Source organism: Agelaius tricolor, unplaced genomic scaffold, assembly GCF_023055355.1.
Source record: "Agelaius tricolor isolate 1412-34295 unplaced genomic scaffold, bAgeTri1.0.p SCAF_14, whole genome shotgun sequence".
NCBI lineage: Eukaryota > Metazoa > Chordata > Aves > Passeriformes > Icteridae > Agelaius > Agelaius tricolor.
The window spans coordinates 4,480,092-4,499,349 of record NW_027269274.1 but is presented as its reverse complement, the minus strand read 5'-3'; the positions used below and the strand labels follow the sequence as shown (position 1 = coordinate 4,499,349).

At 40.3% G+C, this 19,258-nt stretch overlaps 1 protein-coding gene across 1 annotated transcript in view; it reads right to left on the bottom strand.

Annotated features, from left to right (window-relative positions):
• The window catches only part of MDFIC2 (MyoD family inhibitor domain containing 2), a 42,509-nt gene extending 23,902 nt beyond the window's left edge, over positions 1-18,607 (bottom strand). The window contains exons 1-2 of the mRNA XM_071439356.1: positions 18,247-18,607; positions 17,501-17,588 (exon numbers count right to left, since the gene is read on the bottom strand). Of these exons, the coding sequence (XP_071295457.1) occupies positions 17,501-17,588; positions 18,247-18,489 (331 nt within the window). The 5' untranslated portion in view covers positions 18,490-18,607. The remainder of the gene's footprint in view (positions 1-17,500; positions 17,589-18,246) is intronic.
• Positions 18,608-19,258: the final 651 nt, after the last annotated feature.

The following is a 19,258-nucleotide window of genomic DNA, read 5'->3' as shown; positions in this document are numbered from 1 at the left end:
TGATGTATGGTGATGTAAGAGAATGGAGGCTCAGGCCCTGCATGATGATAGACTAATTCTCCACTGATGCAATCATCCAACCAGAACAGGAATGACTCATTCCACCCATAAATATCTTGAGGCCTTTGTGTGATCATTTAAACTCGTTCACACCAACCTCATCTCATTTGCTTGAATGGCCTTTCTCCTGAGTTAGGATGATACATGAAAGAGAAAATCCAGGCCCTTAAAAATAAAATCATAATTAGTTTCTCTTAATAGATGCTCTATTAAAAGAAGTCAGATCTTCAAAAAGTATATTAGCAAAAGGCAATGTATCTAAGTACATTGGGGTTATTTTTCCTAACTCAGCAGCCACAGGCTTGTTGCTGATGTTTCATACTTGCAATAGGTTTCTATTGGCATTTGTATTCCATATTTTTATATTGCCTTCTTAGAAGTTATTTTGTTCAAAGAAGATTAGAACTACCAAAATGTAACTACCATATCTTGAAAACACTTAACCTGAAAAAGATATTTCTCCCTAGCACCTGCCACTTTTGCTCCACTGTATCTTAAACCTGCTCTAGTTCTGAACTCTGATTTCAATGTTTCATGCTCCCAAAATTTTAAAAGATTGCATTCCCCATCGGTTTACACATTCCTCAGTTTTTACCTCCTACAAATAAGGCTTGGCCAAAATGTTCTTGATGAAATAAAAATACTTTTGCTTTGCTTTCTGTTCACCTCATCCTCGAGCAGGTGCCAGGCAATCTGCGGCAGCTCTTCTGCTACCTGAGAAATATTCAGATATAGAAACACCAGGCCAGCCTCTGTTGTCACAGCATGGAAAGCCAAAAATAGATGACATGGGAACATATTTCTTCCAATGAAAATTTTTGCAGCTACGTGAGTTCTTCAGATAAGCAGGTTTTAGTGTTGGAAGAGAAGAGTGTTGGAATGAAGAATCTAGAATGTACATTTATCATATAAAAATAGTCTGTGTAATATAGGCTTAATTAGATAGGGATGGGCATATTTCAATATTCCTTCTTCCTGTGGTGAAGAATTGTGGCAACAGCTGCTCTTCCACGTCAGGTATATGTTTCCTCCTATTAATATGGTTGGAAAGCCACAAAATAAGTTAGTTTGTTCCTAAAGCCATATTTGCAACATATTTAGTTTGCCCTTCCCTGGCTTGCTGTGTGATTCAGGACTATTCTGAAGGTTGGGTTGCAGAGACATCATCTTGTGTTAGGGCCACTGGCATGGGGGAATAATGGAATATTTTAAAGCTGAGGAATAACACCAAAAAGGATTACAGATCATGCAGATGCAAAGAATCTCAGTTCAGCTAGACCCAGTCTTCATGGCATGAAAATCCCTGTGGGCTAAACCCTTAAGGTGTTTTCCCTTTTATTTCTCCTTAAACATCATTAAGTGACAGTGTCTGAAACACTTCCTAGGGCAGAGCATTGCCTAATCATCCTTGCTTGGAAAATATTTCCCTAACATTCAAGCTGTGTTTCATTCTTTTCCCAAAATGAGCACAAGGGCAGGTGTCCCACTGTGAAAGTGGAAAGTTGTATAATGGGTCAGTAATTCCAAGTGGAGTAAAGAAGTCAGCACTGTCGATTCTTCAAAACTTGGTATTTCTGGAATAATTTGTTTCCTCCTGGTCTTGGTGGTGCTGCTTACTTGTGCTTTTCTTCGCAGTAAAGGGTCACATTTTGTTCCCTCATGTGGTTTTCTTTTAAATCAAATTACCCTTAAAGACACCCAAGGCAATTGCCATTTCAGTTAGGATCTAAGTATGTTTGATGGATATCTTATTTATAATAGGCAGTGTCAGTGGTGCTGGGACAAGGGGTTGATTCTGCTTTAGCTTTTATGACAATGCTAATAAAGTTCCCTGGTTCCCAGATAACATGTAACAGCCCTGTTACTGCAGTGCAAAATTATGGTTAAGACTCAGCTGGTGGTTATTGTCCTGTAAATGTTCAGCATATTTCAGTGGTGCATTAGCACAAAGTTGCTGTGAGGAGTGACTGGTGATTTCTGCCATGGCCAGAAATCTGTCACACTAAATGCTCAGTGCAGATACAGGTGAAACATTTCTGTCCCTGAAAACTTGAGGTCTACATAGGCAGCTGAACTGTGGTGATTTTACAGGTGATAAGCTGCAATGTGGACACAGATTTATTTTTCTGAAGAACACAAAAGCAGCTCAGGTAAAGTCAGGTACAAATCTGTGTTCGAGTGCTAAATGGATAATGAAAAGTCTATTTTTTCTCCAGTTTTAAATAGTGTCAGCTATAGCCTTTATCCTCTCTATTGCTTAAAAATCCTTGCTTCAATTTCTGCTGTCATCAGGGAAAGAACTACGTTGATTCACCTTCTAGGTGGCTTTCCAGCTGTGTATGGTGTATATTTTTAATTCCTTTAGGTTCAGTTTGAATTGTTCATAGAACACTTACGTAATTTCAGTGAAGGTTCTAATGTTCTCCCAAGAGAAGGTGAATTTGTGAGGGCTGTCATTATGCTTCTTTTCAAACAGCCTTTCCCAAAATTTCAAGGAAGGAAAACCACAAAATTGCACTAAAATGGCAAAAAACACCTATATAAAATGTTGCTTTCTTGTGAAAATAAGCAAAAACACTGTGAGTACCTTGGAACTCAGAGTAGTCTGTGGAGCTCTGTGATTTTTGGGAACGGGCTAGCCCAGCACAATTATCCTCTCTGTCTGGAGCTCACAGAACCCCTGTCAGTAATTTTCCTTCCAGAGGGATTTATTCTTTGCTGCATTAGTGAACGCAGTCAAACCCCAACACATCAGCAGAGAGCCCTGTCTCTAAATCTAGGTGCTTGCTGCTCCCTGAAAGCCAAAGGGAGTTTTGCCATCCACTTTGATGAAAGTAGGAACAAGCCCTTTATTTGCAACTTAAAGCAAGTAGGTTAGAATTATGAAGAATGATTATTTAAAATAGCAATGATGTAATATCAGTGTCAATTCCATTATTTTAACAGATGTAAATTTGCTCTGCTCTTGAACTCTGGTGAATTTTAATGGCAATATTAAAGAGATACTATTAAGACTACTTAAAAGAACTATTTGTAAAAAGTGTCTCCAGTTAGGGGGGGAAAAAGTTTAAATTGCTTTTTTATTCAGTCTGCACAATTATTTATTGAAGGGTTTTGTATATTACAAATTAATATGCATTAGAAGCTGAAAAGATCACACAATAATTCCAGTAGTCATTGAATATGGGAGAGCTTGCACTGTTTAGACAAAGCAAATAGAATCTTTATCCAGCTGGAGTTCAGGCAGTCTTCACCATAGTGAAAATAAGGATTTTATAATGTACATTATGGGCAATGTAGATGAAGAAAGCAGTTTAAAATCAGCTGCTTAAATAACAGTAATGTAAATTTACATACATTCCAAGGCAAGAGCCATGCCAACAACTCCAGTGTTGTACCTAGCTAATGGTGGCTGCTGTCTCTGCCCTGGCAGTCCAAGGGAATCCAGGATTTGGAAGTAATTACAGGATTCAGATCTAATTTTTAATAAAACCTGCATTCCAGTGGGGACACTGATGGGAGAAGGAGGTCAGAGTGACCAGTCCTGGAGTGAGACTCTTAAAATTTATGTACAAAGCTGTGAGCATCTGCCTCAAAAATGTTTATTTTCGGGAGTGAAAGTTTAGTTTTACAACCAATTCTAGGGCTTCAGTTCAGAGCTGAAAAAATGAAATGTAATATTTTGAACAGACTAGTATTGCACAAACAAGGTTATCACAGGCCAGAAACGTAGGTGTTGCCAATTTTTTTTTTTTTCTAAGAGTGATAAAGCAACAGAAGATGAGACTGAGAATCAGGGAAATCCAGATTCTAACAATTCAGTACCAGCATTTTTATTGAGGGCCCATTTCTCTCATTAAAGTCAATGTCAGTCCTTTGTGATTTTTACTTCATCTACAGCTATTAATTTTGGGTGCTAAAATTATTTCTGTTTATTTCTTGGCTATATGCAGAGTTCATTAAGAGGTGCTGGGCACTGGAAACTGCAGTCAAGGGTCTCAGCTACTCATAAAGCTGGATATTTAGAATATCTAAGTATTACATATACCTAAAGCAATCACACTTTGAAGTAATTGCTTCACCTCCTCTCCTATTAATCACCTTCATGGAGCAAATAGGCTGCTTTAGTGGTTAAGTGCTGAAAAGGATTTGAGAACCTCAAGTGAAAAGTAAAAATTTGTCAGGGTTTTTTACCTCATAAGGGAAAACAAGGTGCCTGAGCAAAGCTGGGCTTTGTGAATCATTTGACCTCACAACTGCTTCTTCTGAGTAAAGTCTGGGAATGCATTCTTGGAAGAATTCAGCTTTGATCCTAGAGGAAATATCTCTTTCCATTAGTTTTTATTTCCTTTTCTTGCTGCACACAAACTTGAATATTACAGAGGGCAAAGCCATAAAACTTTCTCTGATTTTCCTTTGGGAGGTGAATCAGACTTCATCTTCAAGTGCCAGTCTTTCAGTTGTGCAAAAAAATGTCTTTAATTCTGTAAAAGCCACCTAGCTGAGAACTCCAGGCTGACCTACTGGGGCAGGAGAGAAGGGTGGAGGGGGTATTTGACTGCAGCATCTGGTGTAAAGTCACACACACACATATTTAGACATCACTGCATGTAAACACAATCTCCAAGGGTGGAAAGAGCTGAGCTGTTTTCTGTCAATGGAGGCACACCACGACTAACTTTTTTTTTTTTTCATTTCTCTGCATATAAAAAGGTTTTCTATTATGCAACAAACCATGTTGATCAGCTGCTCAAGGTGCATCTCCTTGGCCAGGTCACCCTGGCTGTGACAGGACTGACCCAGGGCAGAGGGGACAGAGCAGCCTGTTTGCATCACAGTTCACCCAAGCAGCTCCAGCTCGGCACAAAGTTTTAAAGCACAGCCCAACAAGCAAGGCTTGGAAGAGTTTCCCTGCCAGAACTCAAACCCTGTGCTGCCAGTTTGCTTGTAACTTATTGGTATGGTGTACACAGTGCTCTTGAGATTAATAAATATATAATCCCATATCCCATTACCACGCAGTGTTTGAAACATTTCCCATTAACAAAACACAGCACAAGCAGGTAAAAATATCAATGCATCTCATTAGTGGGGGGAGAATGGAAAATATGTATTATATAAATGCCAAGTTTTGGGCTCCTGGGAGAAGTTTAGGGGGGTGGGGTGGGGAATGTATTTCTCCAGGTGGTCTCAAGTGGAAGGATAGAGTTTCTTGACTACACCAACAATTAGAAACAGTGCAACACTATAGCCAAGATGTGGCCTCTAATCAAAACCAAGGCATTCTTCATCTTCTATCAGAAGCAGATTCAGCAACAGGCTTAACACAAGCCTAACTTCAGGCATATGAGTAATTCTGGTGACTCTGCTCTTGAAATCTTGGCCTAAAGAATCATATCTGATGTTTTCATTTTGTCAGCATGTGCATGGGTTGTTTTGGGTTGCACAGCAACCTGCAGTGTCCTGTGCTCTGATTTTCTTCAGCAGTAATAGAGAACTTAAGTGTGACAGGAATGAAGGTGGGGCTGAAGTATGAGGGGATTGAAACCTTGGGAAAAATAATACAGGAAAACTGTGTGTGATGAATCCATGCACTGCAGACCCACGGCCTGAGAACCAAACAGACCAAACCACTCAAATCTTTGAGTGGCAACATCTTTTCTCCCATTTTATAGGAATGCTGGGGACTGAAATCAGCACTGCAAAATACTGGGAGAGCAACACTGACATTATTAATTTCAGTGAGCAGCTTCTGTTCTCTAGGTCTTCACGGCTGATCCTCTGTTGAAACACCTAAGCCTGGGCATAGGAAAGCAGATGTTTGATTTGTGTTTTGGGTCTGGGAGTGACCTTGGTAGTTGCTGCACTCTGCCTGAAAGATGGGGTTCAGATGGACCAAAGTCTTTTTATCCTTGTAAGGTTAAGCCCATGGCAGGGGGGTGGGAACAAGATGGTCTTTTTTAGGTTGCTTCCATCCCAAAAGATTCTGTGTCTCTAAGTAGATCAGCAGCTCTTACCTGCTTTTTTTACTTTTTAGGCTGAAACAATCAAACCCATAATTCAATGGGTGTTTTTTTCAGGGAAGCAGCTCTACTTGGTGTAGATTTAAAGGATATAATGCACCTCTTCTTGGATAAACACAAGCAGGTAGTAAATCCTAACAGGTTTCCTACCATGGTTTAGGATACCTTAGGCAAAACCTGGAGTACCAGTTTTTACCTGGGATCTTTCTAACTCACTCTTAATGCAGCGTTTCTGGAAAGTTCTTCATGGGGGAAAAAAAGAAAAACAGCCAAAGAAATTAGAAGCTTGGAATGGGAGGTCTGTTGGTTTTGTGCTCTCATAAATTGCCTGCAAAGCACACGTGGCTGTTGAAGGGCCGTGCTGGGGGAAGAATTCCCCTGGCAGAGCAGCACCACATGTTCCTGCTTGTCCATGTGCAGCTGGACAGTGGATCACATAACGCTGTCAGTGCCAGCTGGCCATCCCTGGGGGCCCCCAGAACTGTAAATAGAGTGGGCAAAAAACCCCCCGGAGGCACAGCACTACCTGTGGGAGCAGGAATGCTTGAGCCAGCTGCCCAAGGCCTCAAGACAGGTGGCCATGCCTGGCCCAGGGCTCTTAGTTTGTCCCAGGCTCATGGGCTCATGCCTGGAGCCTGGATGTCTTTCAGGGTGGTTAAAAGGGTCACTGAGGGTGGTTTGGGGAGTGAGGGGAAGCTGAGGAAGTGCTGTGCCCTGCAGACCTAGGGGCAGGCTCTTTGTAAGGTGCTCAACATAACTGGGGCTCTCAAATGCTCTTGCTGGCATTGCATTGGAAAATCATTCTGTGAGTAGAAGGGGAACATGGTGTGTGCACAGCTAAGATTCTACTGTTTTTTTGATCAACACTAGTTATTAGTTTATGAATTAACAGTTTTTCTTTAACTGAGAGAAGTCTGGACTGTATAATTAAGCTCTTGTACAATCCATGCCCAGTTTTCCAATACTTACCCTCTTACGTGGTGTTGTGCTCACCCTCCCCATGTGTGGTGTCCCATCCCACGGGGTGTCCTGAAGCTCCTGCTGTGTTTCCACCTCGTCCATCCTCCTCCCTGCCCCTAGGTACCCCAGGCAATGCCTGCCCAAGAGGATCCAATAAGAAATTATAGAGCCAGCCAGCAGGGATGTCTGGCTGTGAGAGGTGTGACCTTGAGACCACCCCTGTAAGGTTCAGCAACAGGAGAACATGAGGAAGGAATTTTTGGCAGGCAGGATGAAAGTGAAGGGAAGATTAGGTTAGATGTGGCCCAAATGACACTGCCTAGACACGTGCACCATTTGTTTTCCCAGAGCTGATGAAGATGCATATTTGCAGTCCAATCATCCATTGCTCAGTGTTCTGACAAGTTCTCGTTTTATGAAAATGTACAGAGATAAAAAAAACCCAACTTGGGAAAACTATGGCATTGTACATATAAATCTGTTTTATTCTGTGTGAAATTTAACTGTAATGATCTTAATGATTTATGTAAAGTGAAATATTGGGTTTTCCTTTTTCTTTCTCTTTTAGCCCTGGTCTCACACAGGCATATTAATGATTATTTGTCAAAGTCACACTGTTTGCTTACAAGGTACGAAGGCTTTTTAGACACTATAATGACAGCTTTTGATTCACTTGATAATATTTAGAATAAGCCATAAAAGCCAATCTCTGAACGAACAGACCGCTTTTATTGGCTTTTAGTGCTATTACTGCTATCATAAGTGGTAAATTGGCCTAATGCAAGTAATACTGCTGTGTCATACTGTAAAAACCACTGCTGAGATTTTATATTTTATTTATTTTTCATGAAAAAATTTCAAGGCATGAGGCTGTACTATCCTTCTACAAGTATTGGTGATTCCCTCCAGGCCAGAGCTGGGGAAGCTTCCACTGCTGTTTGGGATTTCTTTGCTCAGTGATTCCCATTTCTGATGGAACAGGGCTGATCATAAAGTTGGGGACCAAGACTGTGAAGTGAATATCTTTCTAAAGCTCATGGGCTATTTATTTATTTATTTAAATAATAAATAAACTAGCAAAAGAAAAAATGGCTGCTTAGCTGGAAGCTGAATTGGATATAGTTCAAATACTTTATGCTAGATTTTATGTGCCTTGTTTTATAATAGCAATAGTATTTTTTTTAATAGTAAGCACTTAAAATATCTGCTGACAATAAATTTGGTCACCACGTCATCTAGCCAGAATGACTACCAGGTGCCATAATTGCTTTTTCCTATGATTCTCTTGGCTTTCTTCCCCTAATCTCATCATCTCTTATATTGTTTTACCCACTCCTGGAGTAAGCATGGACTTCAGAGCTTCAAAACTAACCTACAACTTCTTTTTCTTTTAATAAGGAAATTTGGGGGTTTTTCTAGTATTTATAGATGAGGAAAACTGTTGAGAAAGAGAAACTGAAGAGACTTGAATTGACTTTTGAGTTTTCATTCTTTTATCTTCCCTCTTCTTCCTCTTTGCTCATGAACTTTCATAGTAGATATTTTTCAGTGGTTCTTGTTTGAGGGGGAAAAGTGTAGTGGGTTTTAAATTTAGTTAGAACTTGAATATTCTGAAGGCAAATAAAACTTCATCATGGTATACTGTGTGGTTATTAAAAAACTAGTCTAGTGACAGGGAAGTCTGAGTAATAATCAACAACTTAACTTGGATGCATGTTTGAAATAATTATTCATATTCAATATGCTGTAGGAACAGGAAGAATCATATTCCAATTTAAAGTCTGGCATCCAAGCATTTGTGGATACATGAAAGCATTTTGGCACAAGTTTTAGTTGCCATGGGCATGTAGCTAAACACAATTTTTGGTGCTGGAAGGGTTTAACTTCTGTTTAAGGCAACTATATTTACAAAGATCACAAAGCAGAAAGTTCTCTAAATCTGATGTCTGAGTTTTCTTCAGTTGGAAGATACTGATTTGACCTGTACCTTACTCTGAAGAACTCAAGTGGTCTTATTTACCCAAAATCTACACTTCCTTTGAATTGCAGGTGCAGTGACAAAAGCAGAGAGTGTTCCTAGTTGCATCTCTGCTGCAGTAGCATCTCCTTTCATTTGAAGCTGTTTGTAGACATATTTCAGCAAGACGAACATAATCTGTCAGTAATCAGCTCTCTCATGTCTCAACAATATCATGGCAATGTTTGTTTTTCTGTAGAGCACAGCAGTGAATGGTGCATCTACTTCTCTGTATCTGGAGCCCACTGATGTATTCAGGGAGAAGTTTTTCTTCCTGGGCATATTTCTGTGCTGTGTGTATTCATTTATATGTGAGAGAAGACAACATTATCATGTTTAACTGCTGCAATCATAAGCACATTAACTAGACAGATAATAAACAATCCATCTGAATTTATGATTAAGTTAATTGTGTCTGTGTTTTTCTAATGTGTTTATTCAGATTAAAGACTGAAATTAGAATGAGACTATATAATCAAGAGACCCTAAGAGACTGTTTGACTCCTATAAAATAAAAATTAATTTAGTTTAGGAGGGTAACAAAGATCTCTGCAACACTGAAATATCACTTAGGGGGTTAAGAGGCCTTGTGCAATTCTCTTCAAAGAGATGAATCTCAGGAACAGTAGGAGTTATTAAGGAGCTCAGCTGAAACTGGGGGCTTCAGCACCTCATTTTTGTGTGTGCCCTTCTGTCCAGCAGGCAGCAGACTCCCAGGTTCAACCTTCTGCACAGTGCATGCAGAGGGTCAGGCACCTGGGATTCAAAAGGTGAGGGGATAGCTGAGGAAACAAGGAATTAAAGTTGGATTGGATGTTGAATCTCAAAGATTTTCCACTTTTTACTGATAGCTGAATACTTTCCCTGACAGGATTAGAGCCCATCCCTTCACTCAGGTGCCCTTCCCTCTGTCCCTGGAGCAATGAGCTTCAAGTGGTCAGAGCAGACAGAGACACTTGGGAATCTTCAAACCATGATATTGCACAGAGTGTCTGATATCTGGGGGTGAGAGCCTTCTTCTGGAAGGAGTGAATCTGAGTACTCTCCTATGTCCATGTGCCCTGAGCCCAGACCTGAAGTCCCAGATCCAATCACCAAGCTGTTCTGAGGAAGGGTTTGTGTCCAGCATTTTATTACTGATCATTTAGAGCAGTCACTTTTAATGTCTCTTTCCATTTGCACATAGTTCTAAATACTCATTTAAAAAATAGATGGAAAACAATTCTGTTGAATCTCAGCTAACAAGAAACATTTAAACTAATTTCACTTCTGATCTTGTTCTCTGTAATATCTTTCAAACACAGTAGACCACCAGCCTGCCTAATATTTAGCCCATCCACACAGCACTTTGTCTTGAGTACTTAGAAGCAGTTGTATTTTAGAGAATGATTGAAAATCTTCAGTCAGATGAGGGGAGGCCTATTTTTTTTTTCATAATCTAATTATATTTAATGTGAATATTTCATTGAACTGTGCCAATAATAAGGATTTTGCTACACCTCTGTATGACTGTGTCAGTTTGGCTCCACATACCAGTGTGTAATCTCCCAGGCCTATAAAACACTTCCTGAAAACTGGCTGTAAATAATCCATGATTATTCTGCCTTCTAACTCAAATCAGGCATGCACAGTTTTTGTTGTGATGGGCTTGCACTGCCTCAGATCTAGCAGTCCAGTTTGGCATTTGACCCTTCCCTCTATGAACTGAGGTGGTAAAATGAGCCCTGGCTTTGCTCCTCCTGCTGCAGTGATGCCCTGAGATGATTAGTGCTATCTATTCTTAAGCATATTGGGACAAATCAGATTTTTTTGCAAGCCAGTGCAGCTCTGTTGCTTTAATGGAATTATTCATCTCTTTGACACTGACCCTTAGGCTAAGATTTTCCATGCACCAGTTTGCCATCTTAAGTAGGAAGTGCTATGGAGGCCCTTGGACATGTGGGTTCTGCTTTAATGTTTATGATGCTGAGATATTCAACAACTAAAGAGTGTCTTTAGTGTTACTTCATGTTTCGTTCTACTGACACAATGATGGGCAAAATTCTGAATATTTTGCCCAAGTACATCAAAGAATAGAGTTGGTCTGGAAAACTTCCAGTAGTGAATGAAACAATACATTCAGGTCTTCCCCAGCACTGGCAGTTGAATGAAAGAAACTTTTCCTTTGTAGAACAAATTTACTTCAGGCAATCAAACCTAGATAAACATTCTTGTATATTTTTATAATAGATATCCAGGATATCCACACAGAGGAGTATGACTTTAAACCTTTAAAACTTTAATACTATCACCCAGAGAAATCCCCTTGTCTTTACTGTACATCCAAAGTCTTACATCTTCAGGGATCTTGCAGCTCAAAGGTCAAGGACCCCTCAGTTTATAACATTGTAATTAGGAGTGGTGAGCTGGGGCCATTGCAGATTTCATATACTCCCTCTCCATTGGAAGAGTCTTTAAATCTGCTGTTTTACAACTTAAAGGAAGGGTTGTCTTCATTAATTCATTTGGTCATAGTCCTGAAGCTGACAAGGCATCTTCCAGGAATTTGAGCCCCCTGGGATCCTTGTCATCAGTTTTTAAATGTGCTCTTTTTTTGTGTATGTGGTGTTCTTCTCTGGAACCCGTCTGCTTGGATTAGAACATTCATCTGAGAAGCATTTGGCATTTTCTGTTACATGAAACTGAGAAGTCTTTCTTTGCTATCAGTCTTCTATAAAGCTTTTCAATGCAATGACTTAATTCAGGCTGAAAGAAGAGAGTGAAAAAAGCTTCTGGACCCAAGTCAGCAAAATTCAGGAAACAAGTGTCCAAGCTTGTATGTAAAATTGCATTCAGTGACTTGTGAAATTTTAGGAAGAAATTCTAAAAATGTCATTTAACTCCCTAAATGAAGGGATGCAAGTCAGATCAAAACACTCCGCTGAGAATAGTCTCAGCAAAAGTAAAAGCCTTGTACTTTTACTCCAGTCTGCCCAAACCAGGGATAAAGCTGGAAGGTTGTAAAAACTGGGAAATTCCCTGAGTGTCTCCAGGACAATTCTCCTTCTGCAACACCAGTCTTGTGGCATTGTGTCCTTCCCACTTTATTTAATGCTTATAAAAGTCTCTTCAAGCCCCTGGGTAAATGGGAGAGAAGTATTCTTGGAAAAAGGCATTTTTGAGTGCTGCCATATAGAAAGGGTTTCCCCTTATCCCAGGACCAGGCTGTGGGAAGTTTTGGTGAAGTCAGGAATAGTCTGCTCCTGTGTTGGGATGTACCACAAAGAAATGTGGCCCAGTCTCACCCAATGGGACTAATACTGGAATAAGGTTTTATTTGAATAATGCCACTACAGCCAGGTCTATGATAGAAGTAAATCTCTCTTTTCATATGAAATGTAGTCCTTTTAAGGGGTGAAATATAATCCTGAACAGAGGCTCTATTTACCACTTAAGCCCTATTTTATGGTTTAAGTGCTGACCTTGCACTGACCCTCAGTACTGGGCTGAATTTCACCCTACAGCAAAAAATCTGCTGGCTGGAGCAGTGGATTAAAGAAATTGGGGCTAGACTTTTTACTATTTGCAAGACAATGAAAAAAGGCTTATTTTAGACAAAAATGTTTCTGATTTATGAGAATTTTAGTGCAAAAAGGGGCTATTTTGGAGAAAGTCTTGAGATTAGACTTTCAGTTATATTTTTGGCAAGAGAGCAAGGAAGCCATTTCATTAACTTTTCACTGGAAGTTATATATGGAGGGCATTTGTGTACACAGCTGGGCAGCATAAAACAGGAGGGCTTTGTGTGAAAATATCCTGAAATGAAATTTCATTTCTGTGTGACTTGGATCTGCGTTCCTGGGCTGCCATGGCCAGTTTGGGATGAAACCATGGGAGGGCAGTGTGAGGCCCTCAAACATTTTTTTTTTTCCCCCCCTTGTGTTTGCAGTGGATGCAGAAATAGTGAACAGACCGCTGTGGTCCCTGTGCAAAATCAGTGTCACCTTTTATAGCTTTGTGTCCGCCAGATAAGCTCCCGCCTGCTCCCACGTTTCCATATGGCTGCAATCACCGAGTGATACCAAGAGATTCGTTTGCAAGGAGCTCCAAAAGCCACATGCTGAGGCTGGTGTGAATTTAGCTCTGCTTTGACCTCCCTCCTTTCCCAGCAGATGGCTGCTAATCTGGCCCTAAATCACTGCCATGGTGCAAGGAGCCACTGGCCTGTGTGAAAAGGCAGGGCTGTGGCTGTGTTGGGCAAGGTGGGACCATCCCAGAGTCATTCCTGGCAGTGCTGCTCGTCCTTGAGTGCTGCCTTTCTAAAGGCATGTCTGGTGTAGCTTCCAGATTTTACAGGACCCTCTAAAGGCCATGTTGGGTTAGGGGCCCAGAGATTTTTGTTGTTTGGGGTGTGAAGATCTGCTTGTTGCTCATCGAATCGCAGAATTATAGAATGGTTTGGGTTGGAAGGGACCTCTAAGGTGATCCAGTTCCATCCCCTGCCATGGGCAGGGATGCATTTCACTATCCCAGATTGCTCCAAGCTCCATAAAACCCAGCCTTGGACACTTCCAGGGAAGGGGCTGCCATAGCTGCTCTGGGCACCCTGTGCCAGGCCCTCACCACCCTCACAGGGAAGAATTTCTTCCTAACACCTGATTTAAATATCTCCTTTTTGTTTTATTTTATTTTTAAGTTTTAAAAAACTCCCCACTTTTTCTGTCACTCTCTCTCCATGGAATCTTGTGAGTGCATGAAGCAGGTGGGGATGCAAGACCTTGCAGAGGACATTTCTCAAATATTATCTTCAAGTTTTATTGGCAGTTCTTTATTTATACGTGTCATATTCTAGGCACTGTCATTTATGTTATTTTGTGCATGTCAGGGCAAAATGTGCATAAGTGGGGATAGCACATGCACTGAGGATTCCTGCTTCAGTTTTTCATGGCAGATAGATAACTTTCAAAGAACTTCTTTGCTAATGAACCCATGTTTCAATCTGCCCTGATGTTTTGAGGCACTGACATGGGGATTTCTATATCTCCATCCAAAACCAACTCCCATCTCCAGCAAGTCCCCTTTTCTTCTCATGGAAGGGAAAAAAGCTCCAATAATGTCTCCTCTCCTACACAAAATAGGAGTCATTGTCTGGTTTTGCTGCTGTATCCCAGGCTTTCCTTGGGTTGGTTCACACCAGAGTTGAGGTCAGACAAGCAGAGCTGCCTTTTCTCTGTGCTCACTCGTACAGATTCTGCTTGATTTGCATGTGATGGTCTGATGCATACCCTCCAATGCAGGGTTTCTCCGCGGTTGTGTGTTCTTTAGAAATAAATAGTCCTGAAGAATATTCCATACTATCAGAAAACATTTCTGGTGTATGTATTCCTTACCCTGAGACGTCTTGGAATAGGACTGTAAACATTTCACCATCCTTGTTCTCACTTTCATCTCTGGGAGTCTTTCATGTTATCCACATCTAGAGTTCAATGCTAAATGCCTCAAGAGATAGAGATGTTGTGGGACTTTTAAAGTCTAAGCTAACCTAGAAAACACATTTAACACTCTTCTCCCCTGTTAAAATTTTGATTACTATTTAATTATGGTTCTACATTCTGCAGGTACTGTAGAGGACCCTTCACCAGTAAAAGGCTCGTAGTACAAGAAAAAAAAGAAAAGGAAAGGATAAATTTGTCATTGTCCTTAAAAAAAAATACAGACCAAGGCCATAATTATGATTTCCCAGACTGTGCTGACTTGTGCAACATTTTTGTCCCTGTGCCATCTTTAACTGCCATCAGTTTCCTGGTGCACCCCTGACAGGGGTGTGAGGGCACATCACTGGGTAAAAATTACTTATTTAGAGGCAGAGCCATGAGCTGAACTGTTTGTACTCATCCTGCTGATAAGATAGAAGCCTAGATGCCCAGCCTACTGTTTTTCTCTAATACTTCTGACGATGCTGGTTTGGTTTCTGTTTTGCTTTGGGAAAGTTCTCCCTCAGAACAAGGCTTTGATTTCTGCTCTTAGAGGGTTCATGTCAGAAATAAATTATCTTGTTCCAAGAAAAAGTAGAAGATAAATAACTGGCAGCCAGATCAAAATCCCTCTGCCCTGATTAAACAGTTTCTAATGCTGAAAGACAACAAAAATGTATAGATACCTTATTTTGCTGTTGACCCACTGTACAACCAGCCCATGAGCTTTTACTTTGCAAAGCATTAGGAAAAACTGAAGTCTAGGAAAGACACTAAAACCACAGCCTAGTTGTTTATTTCTGATACTATGTGGTTCATGATTGTTTCTTTTAGAAGGAACAAATAATCAATACAAAACCATGAATAAAAATAACTTTTCTTTAACACTGGATGCTAAAAGAACATATAGTCTTCTTACTGTGCCTGATGGAAACAGTACAAGTCTGTTCTCCACAATTCTTTGTTTATTGGAATGCCTGAAATCTATACATGAGGTATTTTTAAAACATTTAAACATAGAAGTTAAGCTTCTGCTCCAGACAATTTGTTTCACCATATTCTAAAATCCCAGTGCATACCACAGAAGTGCTTAAAGCAAAGAAACAACAACAAATTTTTTTAAAAACAAACTTCAATTTAAGATAAAATAATTTCCATATTCTTATTTCAAGGAAAACTTGCTTTCCTCATGAGACACATTCAGTTATTGACTCAGCTGCTGTAGGAGATGTTCAAGGCCCAATTCTGCTCGGTGGCACTTTGGAAAGGAGAAGTGCCAATAGTCAACACTTGGCTCTTTCTGTGAGATTGCAGTTCCTCCAAGCACAGAACAATCAAAATGTTGCTAATGATCCTGAAAATCTGCATAGGGTCTCTCCATAGGAACTGGAGGAATCAAACCTTGTGAAGTAGCCTAGCTAAGTGAAACGAGCTCAGGTAGCGTGCAGCTGTGAGGGATGCACCTGGCTCCTGGAGGAGGTCTGGACCAGAGCATAAATCACAACATGGGACTCTGAGGGCCCTGCCATCACTCTTACCCTGTTCAGAGACATGGCAAAATCCTTTGGACTTTTATATCCCTTTGTAGAGTCGCAGATCTCTTGTGTTTTACTCCATAGGGATGGAATAAATACTCAGTTCAGTTACATGTTTGCTGTTTGCTCACTCAACTCTATCTCTCCCTGGGACACTCAAACTGCAAAGTTTCTGCTTGCTGAGTTGTTGTTGTAGTTAACTGACCCCTGGCAAGCAGAGGACTTTGGGTGTCCAGTCAAGCCAAGTCTGCAGGTTGGTCAGTGAGCCCTGCTCCAGTGGGAGCTTTTCATTCTGTGCAAATGCTGCAAAAACATGGAAGGCTACAAGGCAGGGACATTAATTCGAGCCCGCTTTGCTCCAAACTCCTTTGCAATTAAAAGATCTAACGTACATCTAATGACATGAGCTGAAAATAGTGATGCACATCTTTCAGATGATAAAACAGTGGCTATAAATGTGCCTGTTGCCCAATATCCCCGTAGCTGGCGTTTTCAAAATATGAGGTCACTTGTTGAGTCTCCCCAAAACGATTTTTTTAGGATTAGAATGCAACTGTTCTCATTAAAAAGCATAATTTCCACCCAGCCATGGACATTTAATTTCTATCTTGTGCATCTTGAAAGCTTACTCTTGGAACTTCTATTTAATTCAAATCCCACTTGTCTGTAATAAATGCAATAAAGGGATTTCTGCTATGACCAACAACTTTGCATAAAGATGTAATAAGCTACGTTCTAACTTAGCAAATCAAATTTTTTCAGCAAGAAATATATCCTAAGAAGATTCCTTCATTATGGGCAGAAACAATAAGGAAATTTTTGCAATTTTTTCGTTTTTAAGAAAAAAGCAGCTTAAAAAATTGAATGTAGTATTTGAAATACTGGTATTTGTTGCAAATTAGCTACTTAACACCATTTCTTTTTCATCCTTTTAAACCTGAAAGGTCCCCATGCTTAGCTTTTATGACTTGTCTACATCTGAGGGTCAAAGTTGCTGTACATCCAAAGCGCTGACAACTGATGTTATTTTATTCTAAGATAAGACACTGCCAAATCTGAAGATTCAGGCTTGATCTTTACTCATGTTTAAGAAAATAATTATTAATAATATTAATCCTATTCAGTAGCTTTTTTTTTTTTTTTTGCTAAAAACTTTTCATCAAAAGTAAGATGATCATCCATACTTATTGCTCAGGTCAAATGAAACTTTCCCAGGAATGCAAGGACATTAGAAAAATGAGCTTTCAGGTTACTTTAAAATTTGATAATTTAGGCCTTTCTGTACCAAAAGAAATTGTATGTGCATATTGAGCAAAAGTCAAGCTATGGAATTTTTATGGTAGAAATTTCAGGCCCTATTCAAGCCTATAGGCTATTTTCTGCCTATTTTTTTTTAAGAAAAAGAGAAATGTCTGAACACAAACTAGTAACTAATAACTCAAAGTAACTTACCTTTTTTCAGCCAAGAAATATTTTGCTTTTCATGTTCAAAACTTTCAGCTGCTTTGATTTTTACCTTGTCTGTCTTGTCCTCTGACATCTGTGGGAGAGAAAAGAATTTGAGGATGTCAAGTTCTCGTAAAGAAAGTTTGACAGAGAAAGATGTTCTCTGTTTAGGTTCCTGCCATAATAAATTGTGCATACTTACACAGACACTTTTTCCCCCTGCAGATTATTGATACTACATAATATCTGAGCCGTTGAATTTATGTTCTATCCCTAAATGCTTTATCAATATTACATGGTTGCTGTTTGCAGAGGGATGCTTTTGTAATGTAACTATAAATTACATTATGAAATAAATTATAAGCTCAAAGCGTGGTGGTAATAGATAAACACATAACACATAGAATAGGTACAGTCAGGCTGGGGAGGAGGCACCCAGGCTGCCTGTTTATTGTAGCTCAAAGTTGCTGTAAAGCCTGCTGTCAGAGAGCTATTATTAAATAAAAAGTAATAAATATTTATAAAGGCAACTTGAACAAAGTGTACCCCCCCCCCCCAAAAAAAAATCTTTACTGCCACTTGCACCAATTTATTTGCGGTAGAATCCTGAACAAGTCCCGGTACCTGAGGGCATTACGTGCACAGCCCCTGCACTGTGGCTTGTGCTAGGAATAAGATTAGGCAGCCTGGGCTTCTCCTAACTGCAGTCAGTGGAAATAGAAGGCAGTAATCTCAAGCATTTCTGGTTTTACCTGTATCTCCCACCCGGGCTCAGAGCAGCAGGGTTCAGGCGCCGAGCAGAGGAGCCTTTGGCCGGATCCCTGGCTGGGTGTTGGTGTCCAGCATCCCCACACACAGCAAAACGAAAGGATGAGCAGTGCACTCCCTGCCTGCCTGCTGTGTGGTGCCAGATTTGTCTTGCTGCCAGCATCAGCCAACTTACTGCTGAGGGTTTGGGGCTTTTTCTCTTCCCCCCCCCTCGTTGTTGTTTGCATTCACTTCTAGAGCTGGGGAGGGAAGGAGGAGGGTAATGAGTATCCCAGCAGTATTGGAGTGATTTAAAGAAGAATATCAGAAGCTTCTCAAATAGAAAAAATTGGTTTGGAAATGTTATTACTGCAGTTCATAACCCAGTGAATCTGTGAGAGGAGGAAGAAAATAGAAAGGGAACCAGGAAATTAATAGCAACAAATCAGATAAATGTGTGATGGTTTGGGCTAAATATACGTTAAGATACCGAAGGATATAGAAATTAGACACTAAATACCTATTTACAGCTGTCACTTTGGCAAGGGAATAGTCTCAGCCCGTGGGGGGATGAGTGTTGTGACCCTCCCCAGCTCAGCCCTTCCCTCCTGTGCCACGGGGCTCAGTGGTCCCTGCTGGGGACAGCACAAGGCTGAGTGGGCTTGGCAGCAGCACAAGGGACCACCTGGTTGGGCTGTGCCACACCTTGAAGTCACTACAAAGTTCAGTTTGTTAGTTGGTTTTAAAAATTCTCTTGCCACAGTTACCAGCAATATTTCTCTACTGGTAGTAGGAGTAAGATGAAGCCTAAAGAGAAGATTATTTTAGGGTGCTCAGGCATTTAATCTTTTCATATAGGACAAAAAAAAGTCACTCTGCTTCCCAGAACTGAATTTTGAAAGGGTTGGTTGTGGAGTACATGCAGAATTACTCATTTATCATAGTTTTTAAGTGATATTTACAAAATTTCAAGCAACATTTGTCACCAGATACTATAATCCAGGATTCCAGTGCTTA